At 38.0% G+C, this 19,420-nt stretch overlaps 1 protein-coding gene across 1 annotated transcript; it reads right to left on the reverse strand.

Annotated features, from left to right (window-relative positions):
- Positions 1 to 1,936: 1,936 nt before the first annotated feature.
- On the reverse strand, positions 1,937 to 17,607 carry TNFSF18 (TNF superfamily member 18). The gene is made up of 3 exons (XM_023591994.2): positions 17,281 to 17,607; positions 11,438 to 11,468; positions 1,937 to 4,207 (listed from the first exon to the last, which is right to left on the reverse strand). Exons 1-3 carry the CDS (start codon positions 17,605 to 17,607, stop codon positions 3,864 to 3,866), a joined length of 702 nt encoding a protein of 233 aa, XP_023447762.1. The 3' UTR covers positions 1,937 to 3,863.
- Between the last annotated feature and the right edge of the window lie 1,813 nt (positions 17,608 to 19,420).

Consider the following 19,420-nt stretch of genomic DNA (forward strand, 5'->3'; position numbering starts at 1 on the left):
CCCAGTCCAACTAGAGTCTGTGTTGAGGTATGATGTGAGCTGTCCCTTGACAATACCAAAAGCTGGATGGAAATAATCACACTTGACACTGAAATCAGACGCACTTCTGATTATGCTGTTGAAAAGATGAGGAAGTTGGTGTTATCTAATTGAGACTGTTCCTTTGAATTTTCATTTTTCTGTTGCCAAACAGGTTCTGGGTTCATTGAGGCAGGTCACATAACAATAAAATGGTATTCACCAATATTGCTGTGTGGCTTGGAATCATAATTCAGCTAAATTGTTTTGAACTCCCTTAAGTTGTTAACGACTATCAGAAATCACTAGAGATTCAAAATAAGATGAATGAAGAGTCTACATTTTGGGAGAAAAGCAACTATCCAGATCATTCAATGTGGGACAGGGTTTGCTTGCAGCAGAGAAAGAAAGATGTTCTTTTCTCCCAGTGAAATGACATTTTTTGTTTCATTTTTATTAAATAAAACAACTTAATTTCCCTTATGCTTTTCTGGTTTTCCTTTATAGCAGTGTTTCCTTAAAAGCAATGTTTTATGTTCATTTGTAATGATCTTAAGTCCTATTTCTCTAAACAATAATTTTTCTCTCCTTCTGCTTTTCTTTTTTTTTAAAATTTAGCTCTTGTTTTCTTAGCCCTGTGGTGATGATCTGGAATTTTTGTATTTGTTCATTTTATTATCAGCCCCCTTCCCCCATATCCCTTTTAGACATGAAAGACTACAACTGCAAATTAAAATGGGACTCCTCCTGACTCATTTCAAGTCAGACAACAATACATAATCACTGGATATCAAAGTGAGAGTAAACAACTCTCCCACATGTGGAATTTGCAATGGGAATGTAGGTAACTGCCTCCACTTCAGTTATATCAAAGATAAACAAGGAACCTAAAAGGGGAGAAGGAGTGATTGGTGATGACATTTATTAAAAGAGCTATGGTCATGCCGTGGGTGCTCTCCCATTCCCCTTGCAGGAAAGATGGGAAGGAATTAGAGTTTCTAACAGTAAGCCTGGTGGAGGCCTTCATGGGAACCCCTCAGAGAACTTTGAAATGTATTTCTTACAACTGGGGCATACAGAGAACTCGTGCCTGACTCCTATCTTAGAAGGCTAAAGATGACAGTCAACCCCACCCAAGAACTCTGTCGAGAAGAGAAGGGCCAACTCCTTGGTAGTAGAGATAGGAGAGTCTTGCTACATTGGAATGAGTTCACAGTCCCTGAATTTGCAGGGATAAAGCATGTGTGTGAGTTTCCTGTGGATAGATGTGGGCTTCAAAGAAGGTTCTGACCAGTGGAATAACTGTCAGGGTGACAAGTGGCCCCTGAAATTCAGATGCGTCTTTCCAGGTGAAGGAAACTGTAGAAGAGAAGGGTCAGGATACTGTTATATTTATATGTGTCAGGACATCATTTATACTTCTACTTGAAAGTGATCCTCAAAGCCCTCACCTATTAGACAATCAGGTCTTTGCTCCCCTCTGCTATGAGATTGCCTCATTAGGATAGAACACAATGACAGGGATTTCGCCTCCAAGACTCACAGACACACTTCATTTAAGGACTTAGTCTGCTCCTTTGGATGTCTAGGATTTCATCGTTTATCAATTAACTGCCATCTTGTGATATAACACACTCAGTCAGTTTTGGTGGGCAAAGTGGAAGGTTAAGAACAATTGTGTGGAAAGTGTTGGTGATGGATTTTTATGGTAAAGGAGGAGTGGGTTGGAGAAGGGGAGGTGGCTGGATGTCACATAGTAAAAATGAGCAACCCATCAGAAATGAGGACAGCTATGACTAAAATCTAATTGCATCCAATTATCAGTTTTGCCTAACTCTTGCCAAGCAGTGTATCACATGGCCAATGATTTCTAGACCACAAACTCTAGTCAGATATCACACAGGTAAATCAGCTATAGTCCATTTACTGATATAACTTTATTAAATGTTTGAAATAGAGACAACTGTTCGGAGAAGTGAGAAAACAGAGCATACATTGAAAACCAAGGCAAAAATTACACAAGGAAAATTCAAACATCTTCTGTTGGTAGCCATTTCTGTTAGGTTGCAGGTGCAGAGACTTCTACTTGCCCTAAGAAATCACGGCCATGGTGGGCTTTTGGTGGGGGTGTGGCAATTTCACTTTCTCCCTTAGCCTGCCTCCATTTTCCCAAGAATGGGACAGGGGAAGAAAGGAGTCAAAAGTCATTATGAAGGAGACTTCTACAGTAGTATGCTGGTGAAGTGGTACTCCAAAAAGAAAAGTTCTGATTTGTAGTGTTTGCCAGTTTCCATGGTGTAAATATTCCTTCTGTGGCCAATTTCAAGGATGATTGTCTTGAACAATCCTGAAAATGTTACAAACAGCTCTCCTGAGTTAGTTCTACCTGGTTCCAGTGCACTGCTTCTTATAATACACAAAGATCCATACAAGTGACACAACTTTAATTTCCTGAGAAGATATGTAAATGCAGGAGGAACAAGGCATCTGACTTAGTTCGCTTCTGAGGAATTTTTGTTGTGCACAATACAAATATTTTTAAATTAGCTCTATTATATGATAAAATTAATAGAATATATTTTTTCACAAATATCCAAAATATTTAAACTGTGTTTACATGCAATAATATTACATACCTTTCAACAAGTACCTACAAGCAGCTATTGTAACAAAGTCCAAAGCTTTAGCAGACTATCAATGAATTAAGTAGGATTCACTGTTTTTAGAAGTTACAAGTTTGGCTGAGAAGGGCTCTTCAAGCTGGGTAAGAGGATTTGACTAAATGAAGTAAGCACTGAGCAGCACCCATAAGCCACCTGCTCCAGGCAGGGGAAGGAAGAGAAGTTTGCTGAGAAAGGAGAAATCTATTGTGACCTCCCTCTACCCACTTAAGACTGAAGGAGAATAAGACTGCCAAACTTTATAGACATAATTTGATAGCAAAATTGCCAACTCTAAAGTCAAGACAATGAGATACAGTGGAAAACACATAGGAATTGAAGCAAGTTACTTATGCTCCATTTGCATCCATATTTTCATTGTTAAAATTATACAAAAAACTGCCTACCCCATTGACCTCTTAGAGTTGTCATGAGATATTTGAAAGCACTTTACAAACTGAAGTGCCAGCAAAAATATGAAACCATTACATGATATAATATAATAATGATAATGCCAATTTCTGGGTTAAATCTAATGATTGCTAATGAATACTTTCTTTGTCATTGTTGATGTCTAGACACACATACCCAGAGTGCTCATGGAGCCTTAGGTGAAGGTTAAGAATGATTCCTTTGTCCCAATTAATTTTAGAAAGCACATTGAATCCAGGAAATTCCCAGATAAAATGCATTCCACCCCACCAGTCTGACTACTTTTAATCAGAAAGGTCTCAAAAGATGGAAATATGGGAAGAATGACATGAAACAGCCCCAAAATATGAGGAAATGTCCAGGCTCCTGCCCTGGCCCTTTTTTGCATACCAGGCAAGGCTTCCATGGGAAGAGGACTTCATTTTTCCACCCAAAGATTCAAGAATTAGAAAGATACTCTGAGGAACTTCTGTTCTTCAGTTCATCCATACTCTAACAGAATGTTCATTTTACCATGGATTAGTGAAGTGTCTTTGTGAACTCATCATCAGATACAACCAAATGTCTTTGACCCTTTCTCTGAATCTCTTTCTGAATAGCATAAGGGATGAAAATTCACCACACAGAGGAATTCTGTTTGTGTTGGTTTGTTGTACCCATACAAATTGTAGCTATGGAAAATTTAGTCCTTCCATCCCAGGCTCCTGCATTCCCCGCATGTGCTGAGGAGGTTTAGAAGGCCAAATCAAGTTTCTAGATGAATTGGGGATTTGCTAGCAATAAGATCCCCCAGTATGTATTGTTTTCTAGAACCTGATAGTCAGAGTTGAATTCCAAGACTATTGTATCTTCAGCATGCAATTCATAAGTCCCTCCCACATTTTGGACTTTAGACTTGTCTTTGAGAGATTGTAGGATATCGTCGTTTTTAGATAGCCGCACTTCAAAAGGAGCTGTTTCTTTATAGGTTGCATTGGGAGCCACTTGGCCATAAATTAAATACACGCCACTATGAAGTATCCTCAGCTTCCAATCAGACGTCTTATTCACACAAGTAAGCTCAGATGATGTTGTCTGCCATTTTGAGGGTAATGGTCCTGTAAGAAATTTACAAGGAAGAAAAAAATGGAAAATACAGTTATTTCATTATTTCATTCTATTCCTGCTTATAGTTAATTATTTCTAACTTATAAATGTTTTCTATACCTGGTCTATACGAGTCACCTTCAATCACAGTTTTAATATTTAAAGTGTCTACTCCTTGTTCTAGAGAAGTTGTAAATCCTAAATGTATGCCTTGCTTCCGGAACTGAGGAAATGGATTTGGGATAATAAGGTGAGTTAAGTTGTAGGTAGCACTGCATTTCTTGTAAATTAATATTTGTGGAAGGATGGAAGGGAGGGAGGGAGGGAGGGAGGGAGGGAGGGAGGGAGGGAGGGAGGGAGGGAGGGAGGGAGGGAGGGAGGGAGGGAGGGAGGGAGGGAGGGAGGGAGGGAGGGAGGGAGGAAGGAAGGAAGGAAGGAAGGAAGGAAGGAAGGAAGGAAGGAAGGAAGGAAGGAAGGAAGGAAGGAAGGAAGGAAGGAAGGAAGGAAGGAAGGAAGGAAGGAAGGAAGGAAGGAAGGAACTCATACACATACCCCACCCTGAGATAATCAAGTTTGGTGGTCCAGATTGGGCATCCATGATTTTTCTATGCAAATACCATTTACTAGGTAATATTTCATAAGTGAGACCTTCCTTAACGAATTTGTGTAAAATATTGCTCTCTTGTCACCCTCTCCCTTTACTCTGCCTTAGTTTTCTCATAGAGGTTATCATCATATGGTATATATAAATTTAGCTGTTCATTTGTTTATTGCCTGTCTTATACCCACTGAACATAAGTTCTTTGAGAGCAAGAACTTACCTATTTTGTTCATTGCTATATCTATACCACCTAGAAAAGTGCCTGATACCTAGAATGTGTTCAGTAAAGATTTGTTGATTAGGTGTGCAATGGACACAACCAATCCAATGTCCACAGAGAAAATGTGGAATGGGTGTGGGAACGGTAGCCATGGGGGCTGCTGGGTTTGGGGAATGGGAGGAAGAGATGAGATGTGGAGGTGTTTTCAGGACATGGAGTTGTCCTGGATAGTGCTTCACAGACAATTACAGGACACTGTAGATCCCCCCAGGGCCCACTGGATGGAACATGAGAGAGTCTGGGCTATGATGTGGACCATTGACTATGGGGTGCAGTGATGCTCAGAGATGAACTTACCAGGTGCAATGGATGTGTCATGATGATGGGAGAGAGTGTTGCTGTGGGGGGAGTGGGGGGAGTGGGGGGTGGGGGCGGTGGGGTTGAATGGGACCTCATTTTTTTTTAATGTAATTAAAAAATAATAATAAATAAATAATTTAAAAAAAAAAGATTTGTTGATTGAATGATATGTTCCTGAATAGGTACACTACATCTACATTTTGGGCCTTCTCATCAGTTGGTAGTCATATATCATTCAAGAGCCACTTGGGATATCATTATCTAAACCTTCCCAAAATAGCTATCTGTAAATTCAAAGATTTATAAATGGAAATTACTCAACTGTTTAAATATAAGTTTCTCTCATTTAATACTGTCATAGGGGTAGGGAAAAGATCAAGATAAAATCATTTATTTTCATTGATATATATGAAATTTAATATATTTATCTAAAGTTAGTTTTTGGCACAGGAGTGTGATTTTGGGAAGTGCTTTTCCCACTGAAAATATTTACGCATCATGTTTTCTAGTTCCCTGCAATTTTTATTATAGGGGGCAAAGCCTTTGTCTCATAATTAGAAAGAAACCTTAATTAGAAAATACACTGGAAGAACCAAAATTTGACTTAAATTCTCATTCACTTATAAATGACCAACATAAAATTATGAGAGTAGATTCCAAAGGAGAATAAGGTAAAGATCACTAGAGCAAGACACAAATTTTCCCTGTATCTCCCTTGAGCCCAGAGCAGGAAATTTCTTCACATTTGACATACAGTAGGAAATAGTTAAGTCACCAGGAAGAAGTAGCATTGATTCTTCTATTTAATTCTGTGATAGATGTCACTTAAATATCACCTCAGCATTACCTGAGATTTTCAACTTTTACCACATCAAGGGGGGATTTCAAACATATCATGAATTCCATTCCACTCACTAAAAGCACAAAAACAAAAAAACCTAAGTGGAGACAAGTAAAAAGAAATGCCTTAATTCCTAGAAGTCAAGGCAGCCTGGCAGGTTGAGCTGTATGGGAACACAGGGGTTACAGACTTAATTCTAGATACTCATTCCTCCCAACAGAAAATGGTGCATTTGGTCTGAGATCTATAAACAATCCAAAATGTATTTATTGGTCAGTGCATCTATCCTTGTGCCAATGCCATGCCATTTTCACTACTGTAACTTTGTAATATGTTTTGAAGTCAGGTAGTGTGAATCCTCCAATTTCATTTTTCTTTTTCAATATGTCTTTGGCTATTCAGGGCCTCTTTCCTTTCCAAATAAATTTCATAGTTAGTTTCTCTAGTTCATTAAAGAATGCTGTGTTGATTTTTATTGGATTGCATTGAATCAATGGAACCGAATTGAGAGTTCTGATATAGATGCTCCTATATACAGCCATATGGTATTTGACAAGGCCATCAAACACTCAACTGGGAGAGAATGGCTTCTTCAACAAATGGTACCTGGAGAACTGGATATCCATATGTAAAAGAATGAAAGAGGATTACCAACTCACACCTTATACAAAAATCAATTCAAGATGGATCAAAGACCTAAATATAAGAGCTAAGACCATACAGACCTTGGAAAGCAATGTAGGGAAGCAGCTATAGGAACTTGTAATAGGAAATGGCTTCATGAACTTCACACCAAAAGCACAAGCAGCAAAAGAACAAATAGATAAATGGGATTTCCTCAAAAATAAAGCCTTCTGCACCTCAAAGAAGTTTGTCAAGAAAGTGAAAAGAGGGTCTACACAATGGGAGAAAATATTTGGTAACCATATATCTGATAGGAGACTTATATCTTGCATATACAAAGAAATCCTATATCTTGAAAATAAAAACACAAACAGCCCGCTTAAAAAATGGGGAAAAGATTTGAACAGATACTTCTCCAAAGAAGATACACAAATGGCTAAAAAACACATGAAAAAATGCTCAAAATCACTAGCTATTAGGGAAATGCAAATCAAAACAATAATGAGATACCATCTTACTCACATAAGACTGGTAGCTATGAAAAAATCAGAAGACTAAAATTTTTGGAGAGGATGTGGAGGAATGGGAACACTCATCCACTGGTGGTAGGAATGCAGAAGGATCCAGCCATTCTGGAGGACAGTTTGGCGGTTCCTCAAAAAACTAGCTATAGATTTGCCATATGACCCAGCAATTCCACTGCTGGGTATATACCCAGTAGAACTGAAACCAAGGACACAAACCGATATATGCACACCAATGTTCATAGCAGCACTATTCACTATTGCCAAAAGTTGGAATCAACCCAAACACCCATCAACGGAAGAATGGATAAATAAAATGTGGTATAGACATACAATGAAATACTACTCAGCTATAAGAACAAATACAGCATGAACACATGTGATAACATGGATGAATCTTGAGAACCTCATGTTGAGTGAAGCAACCCAGGCATTGAAGGACAAATACTACATAAACTCAATGATATGAAATAAGTAAACCAAACTGTCTCAGAGAGCTAGAGACTAGATGATAAACTTAAAGGAAGTGGGGGGGGGGGGGTAGAGGAAGGTTGCAAGCTGACACCTACATGGGTAAAATCTATGATAAGCTGGAGGTAAGTATTTATACAAGGAAGGGATAAAATAGGGGCATAGGGATAACTTTGGATGGGGCTTTGTGGGCTTGAGGGGGGCTAGGGATGGGAGGATGGCCCAAGAAATTGGGGGGAGAGTGGGGGGAACATTTGAACATAGGAGATTGTCAGGTATGTGGTTGAAATTATAATGTTGAGAAAACTCTTTAGAAAATATAATACGGAAGGTTACCTGTTTAAGATGCTTAAGGGGCAGGGGGCACCTGACACAGCGCAAGCTTCTAGGGAGTGTTTGAGTGCCCATTTTGTCATAGTGGGTTCTATCATTGGGTGGAGACCCATACAATGAGAGTGAAGGTATACCCACATCCTGGAGAGGACTGATGCTCTCAAACAAAGGGAATTGTATCTCTCAAGAGAATTGGTGGCTCCCAATGGGTTAGGGCAGTCAAGTATGTCAAGCCGTCAACATTGTTGCAAGTACCTCTGAATATGGTCCTTCAAGTAATGAAGATTGATTGTCATGGTGGGCCCTGAGGGGAGGGGTAAAGAGGTGTTGAATAGATGGAATCAGTGAAACTTTGGGGCAATGGAAGTGTACCACAAGATCATGCAATGATGGATATAGGACATATTAAATTACACCAAAAATGTATAACAGTCTATAGGCTAAAATGTAAACCATAATGTAAAACATAAGATAACTAAAAATTTAGAAAATCATATAGTCTAATATATAAACCATAATATAAACCCAAATGGAACCATGTTTGAAAGCTATTGTTTTAATATCTGTACATCAGCTGCAGCAAATATAATATGAACATATAAAAAGATCATTGCTGGGGAAGGGACAAAGGGTTGGGTTTGATGTTGGATATGAAGGAGTACCATATATTGTATATGTGAATTACTGTGATCTAAAACTTATGTGAAGATAAACTTAATAATTAGGGAAAAAAAAGAAAGGATGTAGACACTGAGGAAGAAATGGAAGAAATAGCCTTGCCACTGTACATACAGGGCAACACCTATAGCAGTGATGAAAGGCAAAAACAAAGCTTTTTCATTTTTTGATTTTTTGATGCCCCAATTTATTTTTCCTTTACTTAATTTTTCTAAATTACTATGTATTCTATATCTAACCTTTAAGCCCATCATTATGTTCCATTTTACTATTAATAGAACCTGGAAATATATTAGGCTTCCTTTTTAAAGAAGTTTTGGGCTATAGAGGGGTTCAACTATGGCAGGGGAGGAACACTGGTGTGAGGTGTTATTGATAGGGAGCACATGGTTGGGAGGGAGTTCTCTAGGGCATGTATACAGGGTATATAAAAATGTTTGGATATTTTCATACTGGTTTCAGTTAAGAACAACAACTGAGAGAGTGCTGAGCTCCTAGCCAGGGGAGCTCTATCTCATTCCCCCATGGAACAGCAACAATCCCCAAGTGCAATGGCAAAGTTCAATAAAGATGGATGGTCCAACAATGGGCCCTTGTTACTGATGGCTCCGATTATGAGCCTGTGTGCCTGAAATTTGAACTAGGCCTAGAGCGGCAGGGTGCCTAAGAGTTACCTCCTGAGAGCCCCATGTTGCTCAAATATGGCCACTCTCTAAGCCAAACTCAGCATGTAAATGCATAACCTTCCCTTCAGCATGGGACATGACTCCCAGGTATGAGCCTCCCTGGCACCAAGGGATTACTACCAAGCACCAGTTGATGATGTAACTAGAAAAAGACCTTGAATAAAAGGGTCAACTCAGGCCAGCAGAATATCTCAGCCTACATGTAATAACAGGTGTTAAAAACTGCTTTTTGACTTTGGATAAAAGGGGGAAATGGAAAGGACAAATGAGTTTATATGGCTATGAGTCTCCAAAAAAGAGTTGGGAGGTCATCAGAGGGGTAATGCTTACACACACCTCAACAGGGTGCCAGAGACAGCCAAAGTAGATAGAAACCCAGGTACTGGTTCTCCTGAGGGCTACAGAGACCCACCGAATCTATAGTCATGGCAGATGGCTCTGAAGTTCAGGGCCGTGTCAGTTGGCCCTACTTTGTATTCCTGAGTATGATGGAGTTGGACTCAGATATGACCTTTCTACATATACCTCTTCTGTTACTTTTACCGGAACTGTGGTTGGCATTTGGGTTGGTGTATCCTCAGGAGACCTGAATCTCTGGACTGTCCATGTGACAGCCTGAGCCTCAGTAAACTTACAACTCCTATCCTCTGGTTTATTGGACTTATCCTGGCCAGCTAACAGGGAGGCGAAAAAGGTCAACCACCACACCAGGGAACCAAGAGTGCCTACAGCTGCAAGCAGGAGAATTGCATCCATCATCCATGTGGAATCTAAGCCCCCTCTTGATGTAGAGGGGGACTGGACATAGCCATCCCAGGGTCCACAGGATGGAGGAATAGAGTGTGGATTAAAGTGGACTTAATGGTATTCTGCTGGGGAACTATTGTGATTAGTAAGGGAAGAAATTGTAGTATTGATGTGGAGAAAGTGGTCATGGTAGCTGCTGATGGTAGGGAAATGGAAGAAGAGATATGATGTGGGGGCATTTTCAGGATTTGGAGTTGTCCTGGGTGGTGCTGCAGGGACAGATGCTGGACACTGTATGTCCTGCCATGGCCCACTGGGTGGACTGGGGGAGAGTGTAGACTACAGTGTAGACCACTGTCCATGTGGTGCAGCAGTGCCCCAAAATGTATTCACCAGGTGCAGTGAATGCGCCATGATGATGGAAGAGCTTGTTGATGTGGGAGGAGTGGGGTAGGGGGCGTGGGGGGTTTATGGGGACCTCATATTTTTTGAATGAAACATTTAAAAGAAAATAAAGATGGAAAAATGTGAAAACAAAAAACACACAGGAATGTATTTATTTAAATTTTTGTATGTAATCTAAGAAATACTCTAAGGGTCATTCAAACTGCAAACTTTAGTATATTTGATCAGCAAATACCAAGAAACAATTGAAAAAGTGACTCAGAAGCTAAGAGAAGGATAAAAGAGCAGAGAGAATGTCCATTCATGTCCTCTAAAATGGGGAACTAATAATAGCATCCCTTCCTTTACTCTATTGGACATTAGTAATAGGTGATAGGTGAGAAGGACTTTGAACTTGTCAGAAGGAAAGACTGTGGAAATCTGAAGCTTGTTGTGCTTATTCAAATCCTGAATACTGAGTAGATTTCTGGATTTCAGATTCATAGCCCTAAAAGAGTGCTAGACATTCCTGCCCAGTAATGTGACCTAGAAATGTGAATTGTGACCTTCATCAGGGCATGGGTTTGTCTGTCTGGTTCATCTCTGAAGCCTCAGATCCTAGAATATTGCCTGACACATAACAGTCATAAATAGTAGCTAAAAATTCAAAAAATAAAAAAGAATACAGGCTTTCTTGTTAACAATGGAGCCTTTCTTCTTGTATCAAAAACTAAGAAAATTAAAAGAAAAACGTGTAATAAAAGTTACTCACCAAATTTAGCTCCACAGGGTTCATTGGCATTCTTTTGGAGAAAAAGAGAAATAGGTCAGGCTGATGGTAGTATCACTACTTTCTTGTTTGATTTATTTAGATCTTCAGATTCCTGAAGAAAACTACTTTTCTATAACCTCCTCAGCTACCTCTCCTAGCTCTCTCAGTTTCCTTTACAGGTAGTTGGCTCCATTTTTTAGCTTTCATTACCTACTCATACTTCTTAGTATTTTAGGTAAAAGTTAAAGACTTATTCCATCCACCAAACCTCTACCCATGGGACAATCATTATTTCTCAGATCTTCCTAAAATAGCTTTCTATAAACAGTGGTCACCACATCCCATGAGACTAGGGTCATCAACTTAGTCAGTATGAATAGAATGGAGTATAGGTACCTGGACCTTGCAATGTTTAGAGGTCAGGGAGATGAGGAGAGACTAGCAAGGAGACTGAGATAGGAGGAGCCAGTGAGTCAGACAGAAAAACCAGAGAGCATGGTGTTTGGAAATGAAGAGAGCAAAGTATTTCAGGGAGGAGGAGTAATTAGATGTGCCAAATACTACTGATGGGTCACGTAAGGTGAAGACAAAGAATAGAGCAGGGATTCATTACATGGAAGTCATTTGGGTTCTTAACAAGGGTAGTAGTTTCTGTGGAGTGATAAGGGCAGAGGCTTAATGGGAATGGGCTTAAGGATGTATGGAAAAAGAAATTGCAGGAGTTTTGTTGTAAGGGAGAGCAGAATGAGAGGTCAAAGAGATTTGGGGTTTTTAATTTGTTTGTTCATTTTTATTTTTGTTTGTTTAATGTGAGAAAATAACAATACATTTGTACATTGATGGGAGTGCTCCAGTAAAGTGAGTAGTAATATATACGAGATAGGACAGAATTGTTGGAGCAATGTCTTTCCACAGGCAAAAGGGGTTAGGATCTAGTGCATAGATGGGCTCAGATAGGTGCACAGACAATTCACCCATAGTAACAAGAGGAAAACACAATATACTTGGACAAAAATGCAGGTGAGTGGTAGCTATGGTAGGGAGCTTTGGACCTTCTTTTTCTGCCTGCTTCTATTTTCTCATGGAACGCAAAGGCAATTTTATCAGCTGAGAATGGGCAAAGAGGTTTTAGATGTTTAGAGAGAAGTAGAAGGTAAGAAATAGTCCAGTAGAGGAATGGGAGAATAAGTAAACTGGGAAAATGTAGGTTGGTTGCAGAGCAATACCCAAGTCCCACTTGAAGTTAGTGATAACAAATTTAAGATCTTTCAAGAATGTTGTGTGTTTCCCTTCAGGTACATTAAACTGTGATGTAATCTGTGTTGGAGTTTTACCAGGGTTGAGGTTTGGCCAAGAAAGTATGATGAAGAGAGGAGCAAGTGAGTGGGTTTATGCAAGGGAAGGGTTATAATTATAGATCATGGGATTGAAGTTATGTCAGGAAGGAAGGAACAACATGAATGGGAAAGGGGCGATGTTATTTTAATTAAATAAAAATCTTTGCATCATTGAATGATGGATTGAATAGTCATAATAATGGCAAGCACCCTTGAGAATACACTCTTTCATTTTGATCTATATTTCTTTGTGAGGTAATTTTTTTCAGTCATGATAGACAATAAAACCATGAATCAAGATAAATTAACTTAAAATATAACCCTCAAATTCCTGTACCACAAATTGTTAAACTAAGATTAAGAAAAATAAAAGAAACACATTTATTAAATTACTAAAACATTACTCTGATTATTTTAATAATATTTAAATTATATATTAATATATAAAATGCCATAATAGTATTTTAGTAAAAGCAATGTAATTTTTCACTGTGAATGCACTACATTAAACATATTAGCTATAAATTTTTATTTTGCAAGTCTTTCTAGTATGCATATTATTAGCACTTGAATATAATTTATACAGATTAGTGTACTAATATTGGGAATTGTACTCAAAAAGATTTCATTGATTGGAAGGTACAATCAAAAAAGTTTGGAAGTCACTATTCTTCTGCAATTATTGCTCTTGCAAGTATTTTATCCTCACTTTGGTATTCCTTTGAAGAGATGTTAAAATTCAATTTAATTAAACCCATGATAGGGAAGGGATAGAGACCCAACCTCAATTTATTCATCCATAAAAGGGGAGAAATAATAGCACCTACCCCATTGAAGTTGCTGGGCTTAAAGGAAATAATTCTTGTGAAAGACTTTGCCCAGACATCCTGTCTGGGCCTGCTCAATAAATATTAGCTGTTTGAATAATGATCCTTATGGCAATGAAGGACTGAGCAAAAGTTATGCATCCATATTCCCAACATTATACTAACACTATGAACAATAGTAATGACTATATTTATGGTCCTTGTGTCTCAAATAGTTTATCATTTTTCTAGAAAGATGTGATTATACACATAAAGCAATTAGAGAACAATCTAGATACAAATGAGTATCAGAATCCATTCCACAGATAATATCTATGTCATCTACTACCATGTATAAGGAGTGTGCAGGGAAACATAAGGCCACATACAAATTAGTTGCCAGAGCCAGAAATTCTGGATACTGTACTGTGGGCTGCTTTAGTCTCTAATTAAGGCTATTGAAATCATCACAGTACGGTTCTCTAAATTATTGCCACAATGCTTTAGTCTCTGTTTAGAGCTATAGACATCACCATTGTACCATTCTCTAAATTGCCACAAATGAAAAGAAATCATCAAGTGGGCAGCAAGATATGGTCATTGGTTGAGGAAATAAAACAGATAAGCAAAGCATATACACATTTGTAAAAAAAATGTTTTCAATTTATCTTTACTGTAATATCATTAATAATAATGGTACAAATATTAATTGCTACCACCTATTGGGAGTCTACTACATTTCAGGCACTGTATTTTCTCATTAATCCTTGCTGCAACTCTTTGAGTTAGAATTATCACACTCATTTTGCAAATGAGGAAATGAGGATGAGAAGAATTAAGTAACCTGCCGAACGTCATGCTCCTAATAGAGAGGAATGGTTGAGATCCAAACCCAACTTGTCTGATTCAAAATTCTCACCCCAACCACTTTATGGGTACAGTTTCCATTTATAATTCTGGTGATGTTTGGAAGGAGCAAATGCTACCTTATTTTTTTTTTAATGGTATTTAGTTTAACTTAGTTTAATTTGCTTAGAAGAATCAGTTGCTCCTTTAACCTCATTTTCAGACTCAAAATGGCCAAAATTTAAACATTTCTCCAAACCAACCCTAATTAGATCATTATTTTGGAATAGAATCTACTTTGCTTTTATGTAGAAATAGAACTTCCTCTTTTGGAAGTATCCTTCATTTCATTGAAGCAAGGGACTGTCCTGAACATTCAGTTTCTTGGCTATAACTTCTGTGCAGTTATTTTCACCAAGGGATAGACCAAATTCTTTGGGCTCATAACCTATCCTTTCAACTGAAGGTCTTCCAAGGAAATTTCTCTGATGGTCTAGAAGGAAGCTAGGCTTCCTGTCTTGTACTTTTTGAATTACTGCCCAGAAAATCTGGAAAGGGGGACATTGTATATGATAAACTAGAGCTGAAACTAAAATAATAAAAAATCCCAGAGTTCATGGGGATTGTAGCAAGGAGGAAGTGCCACTGCTTAATGACCCACCCTCTTCCAGTCGCTCAGTCCTCTCTCCTAAAGATACTTCTTTGTGGCAAACAGGGGAAGAGATGTGCTGTGCAGGGAAGTGGAAAGTGGGATTCATGAGCTAGGGTCATTACACTGTTAGCCAGGTCACTGACCTTTCCCCAGAGGAACTATAGCCTCCATTGCATCTTGTTAAGGCAATACACTGAAAACCTATTAAACTTCCCCCCTAGTTAGAACAAACTCAGGGCTGTTTGCTTAGAATCAGAACCTTTCACAAAGGAGCTGCATGTTCTCTAGGAAAGAGAATCCAGAATCAGAGCTCAAAGACCTGGGATTAACCAAGTTCAGTCCTGATGTGAGGTGCCCTAGATGCTTCTGGCATCATTAGCCTTCCTGCCTTTCTTTGCAAGAACCAATGTGGTCTTCCAAAAGCTTTTTCTTCCTGTATGCATTGGTTTTCTAGTCATACGATAGAATTTGTGAAGTCTTTATCTTATATTCTTCAGGATCACCTGGCTAATAAGACATAAGATTGTTTTTAGAGGAGAAAAAGCACCTCTGAATTCAAGTTGTTGCTATTGTTGCACTTACCCTTTGTTCTCTAATCTAAACTCTCAGAATTTCTGACAGTCATTTTCCAACTATTAATTTCCTTCTGCTCAAAGTCTCACTGCTCCAGAAAGCGCACACTCTTGCTTGATATGTTCTTTGAGAACACGAGGAAGAGATTAGAAGCGTCTCTGGTGTTTACCCTGGTGTATACCCTTGTATACAGTTATGGTATACAAATTAATGTGCTACAGTGTAAAATTGAAGTCAAAGCTAAATTTGACCTGATTAAATAACTACCAGTATCCACAGTATACTGCTTCCTCCTGCATCTTTTCTCAATTATTTCCAAATGTCTTAAGTGGTAGAACCATGTATTTGAAATTTTCACTGGTTAGTTTTTTTGGAAAAAGTTTCTGTACTCACTACCCTTTCTTGGATGTGTATGAACAACCTTTTTCACTTCAAGCTTCAGAGTATCTGAATGTATCCAGAAATATTCTAAATATTGAATTAAATAAAGCATTTATTACTTTCTTTTTGATCAGTGTTATTTAGTCAACAGTAAGAAAAGCTTCTAATAAGAATCTAGGGAGCGGATGTGGCTTAACCAATTGAGTGCCTGCTTTCCACGTGGGAGGTCCCAGGTTCAGTTAAAACAAAAACAAAAACAAACAACAAACAAACAAACAAACTCAGGGAAGCCCATGTGGTTCAGTGGTTGAGCACTGGCTTCTGGCATACAGGGTCCCAGGTTCAATACACAGTACTTCAAAACAAAAACAAAAGCAAAAACAAAACAAAAACAAAAACAAAAATCTAACTTAACTCAATTCCCAATGCATAATCTTATTCTCTAGGCCCACACCTTGGACTTGATCTCAATGGAAAATTCCTGATAAACATCAGGGGCTTCCCAAATAGCGTTGTGCTTCCTCCTTCCTGCATTAAGCCTTCCCTCATCTCTGTAGCCCAAAGTCTTTGCCCCTCATTTGAACTCCTAGAGCATTTATGTTCTAAACTACCCTTACATAAATTATTGATGACTATTTTATAGCTAGAAGGGACATTATAATGCACAAATTCACTCCACCACCACACATTGATGAAGTAACCAATTACCAGGAAAATTAATCAGCTTTCTCAAATTCGTACAGCTGGTTTTTGGAAGACCTGGGACTGGAACCCAGATCTTATTCCTTGTTCAATGCCATCCCTCCTTCAAAGAGGCACTAACCACTTGTCACTTACTTTATTTTGCCTTCCATTATTATCTTTTATGTCTTTTCCCTCAATAAGACTATTAGGTTGTTTTCTATTAATTGAGTCAAAGATCACTTTTTATATCATTTTAGTTCCCCCAAGAGTGTTTAGCAGAGTTCCAAGAAGGAAGAAGTTATTCCATCGGCATCTGCCAAATGACTGATATAATCAACTCAGTCTTGCAACGAACATTTAAAACTTTCTGATAGTTTTCAGCTCAAAACACTTAATAACGCTTCAAAAGTCATATGTCATGACAAGATTGGAATCTAATTAAATTATTGGTACCCATATGTCTCTTCAAACTATCTTTAACAGTACTGAATGACAGTAATAACTAGAATAGCAAAGAAAAAAGTATTATAATAAACAACAACTTTCTTTTGTTCCCCTCCTTACCTTGAGTAGGAGAAAAGTAAAGATTAATACACTGCAGGAGCAAAATAATAGCAAAATAACTATTGTTGAAGAGAGCAGCCATGGCTTCCAGGACCATCTCTGTGCTCCTTGTGGGCTTGAATGGTTTAAAGGCATATTTTCCACGTGGCTCAAGCTTATTTTCTGAAAGAATGATTGCTGTGGAAAGCAGAGATTCACAATGATAGGTGAACGATGCAACAAGCCATGTTTTGTAGTATTATGGTAATTAGTAGTGGGTAAATGAGGCGGAGTTTTCCTTCTGATGCTGTGCTGGCAAACGATACTTCTAAGCAGAGGCATTCTCATTTGGCACCAAGCCCAGAGTCATTAGGCCAAATCCAAGCATACGGAAAGGAACAGAAAGCTAAAAGCTAAGACAAAAACAGAGACTTAAAAAAAAAAACCACGAGGGGAAAAACTTTCTTTCCTGAAACAAGCAGAACTACAGTGTAGCTTAATACTCTTTGCTGCACAGCATTTCCAGATGAGAAAATTAAGTTGTATCATACTCCAGATATCATGTACATATGTACATGTGGGACAGGAGGTTAGTATGTAAGGTTTGGAAAAACTAGAGTTTGATCAATTTCTAGGATATAAAATATCTTCATTCTGAGATATTCTCTAGAAAAGACCAAGTGTGTCATTAGAATTAATAAAAAGTTATAAATAAAATAAGCTTAATTTTCTCATAGCCTGAAACTTCAATGCTTGCATCAAATAGAAATAAAATTATCATACAAAGGATATTTTCCTGTACTCTGACCCAGACCTTACATTCTATTCCAAAGATCTTGAGTTTTCACCCTGGCAACAAAAATACTGATTTACTACAAAATTGAAGAAGTTCCTCTGGTTCACTGTACCTCAGTTTTTCCTTATATTAAAAAAAGAATACCTGCCCTGCCTCCTCTTTTTTTTTCTTTTACCAGTTTATAGAATGCCAGCATCATATGGCAGAAAAAATGTGGTCTATTCACTAAGGTAGATATACAGCTTTTAAACATCCCCAAATTTGGAACAAAATCTGGGCTGTTTCTTTAGAGGTAGAATCTTTCATTAAGTGTAGAGCCCTTACCTGTTCTGTGGCCTTAGGCACTTTGGCTTCTCTAAACTTCTCTGAGCTTAAGTTAAAAGTGGAATATATTTCTACTTCATAATGCTTTTGTGAGAATTAAATAAGATATGTCAAGATTTTGACTCAAAAGAGGTGTTCAGTGAGTGTTAGTTTATCTCTCCCCTACTCACTGTTATGAAATCCAAATAAAGACCACTATTTATATTTACATTTATATTTATATTTAAATTCAACTGAGGTTCATTTAAATAAAAAAAGGTAAAATGAAAATATTTTGAAAAATAATTTTTAATCTAAGAAAAAATCAAAGATTTTTAAAATGAGAACAAAGCCCAGACATTTAACATCTTTATGAGAAAGGTAGCAAAGATAATAGGGTGAGCTGAGTCTCAAACCACAAATGCCTGGTTAATGGTGGAATAGGAACCTGAGTCTAGGGATACTCTTTTGTAACCCAGACATCTTTTCTCAGTACCACACTACTTGCAGCAATATTTCCCACTGAGTTGTCATATTTTAACTTGATGTCTTATTTTACCTTGATCAATAGACTATATTCATACAAGAATAATTTTTCAATTTAACAAATGTTTTCGTAACTCTGTTTTAAAGGCTGTAAGGTAGCAATGAATGATAAACTAACTCCAGAAGAAGTATGGTGCTTTGTTCCTATAACTCTTGTACATGTATCATGTCTGGAACATAAATACACAAACATACCTTTTAAAATTGATCACTGACAGAATAGACTATTTCCTTCCTGGTTCTCTGGTCTGCTCCTTCTGTCTCCTCTCCAAATTTTAGATTGAACTATCCCTTCTTACTCACTTCAGTAAACATTTATTCAAATGTAGAACTGTTTCAAATAAAATCAGGTCCCTCCTTCTGCCTACCCAAGCTCAGGCTATGCATAGCTCTGGCATAGCTTGGTTTATTATTTTGACCTTACAAAAGTGTCTTAAGAAAGATAGCATGCTTCTCTCAGGAGATCATATTCCAAACTCTCATTTCAGGAGAGGGTTCAGAAATGAAGAAGAAACT

This window comes from Dasypus novemcinctus, chromosome 13 (assembly GCF_030445035.2).
Source record: "Dasypus novemcinctus isolate mDasNov1 chromosome 13, mDasNov1.1.hap2, whole genome shotgun sequence".
NCBI lineage: Eukaryota > Metazoa > Chordata > Mammalia > Cingulata > Dasypodidae > Dasypus > Dasypus novemcinctus.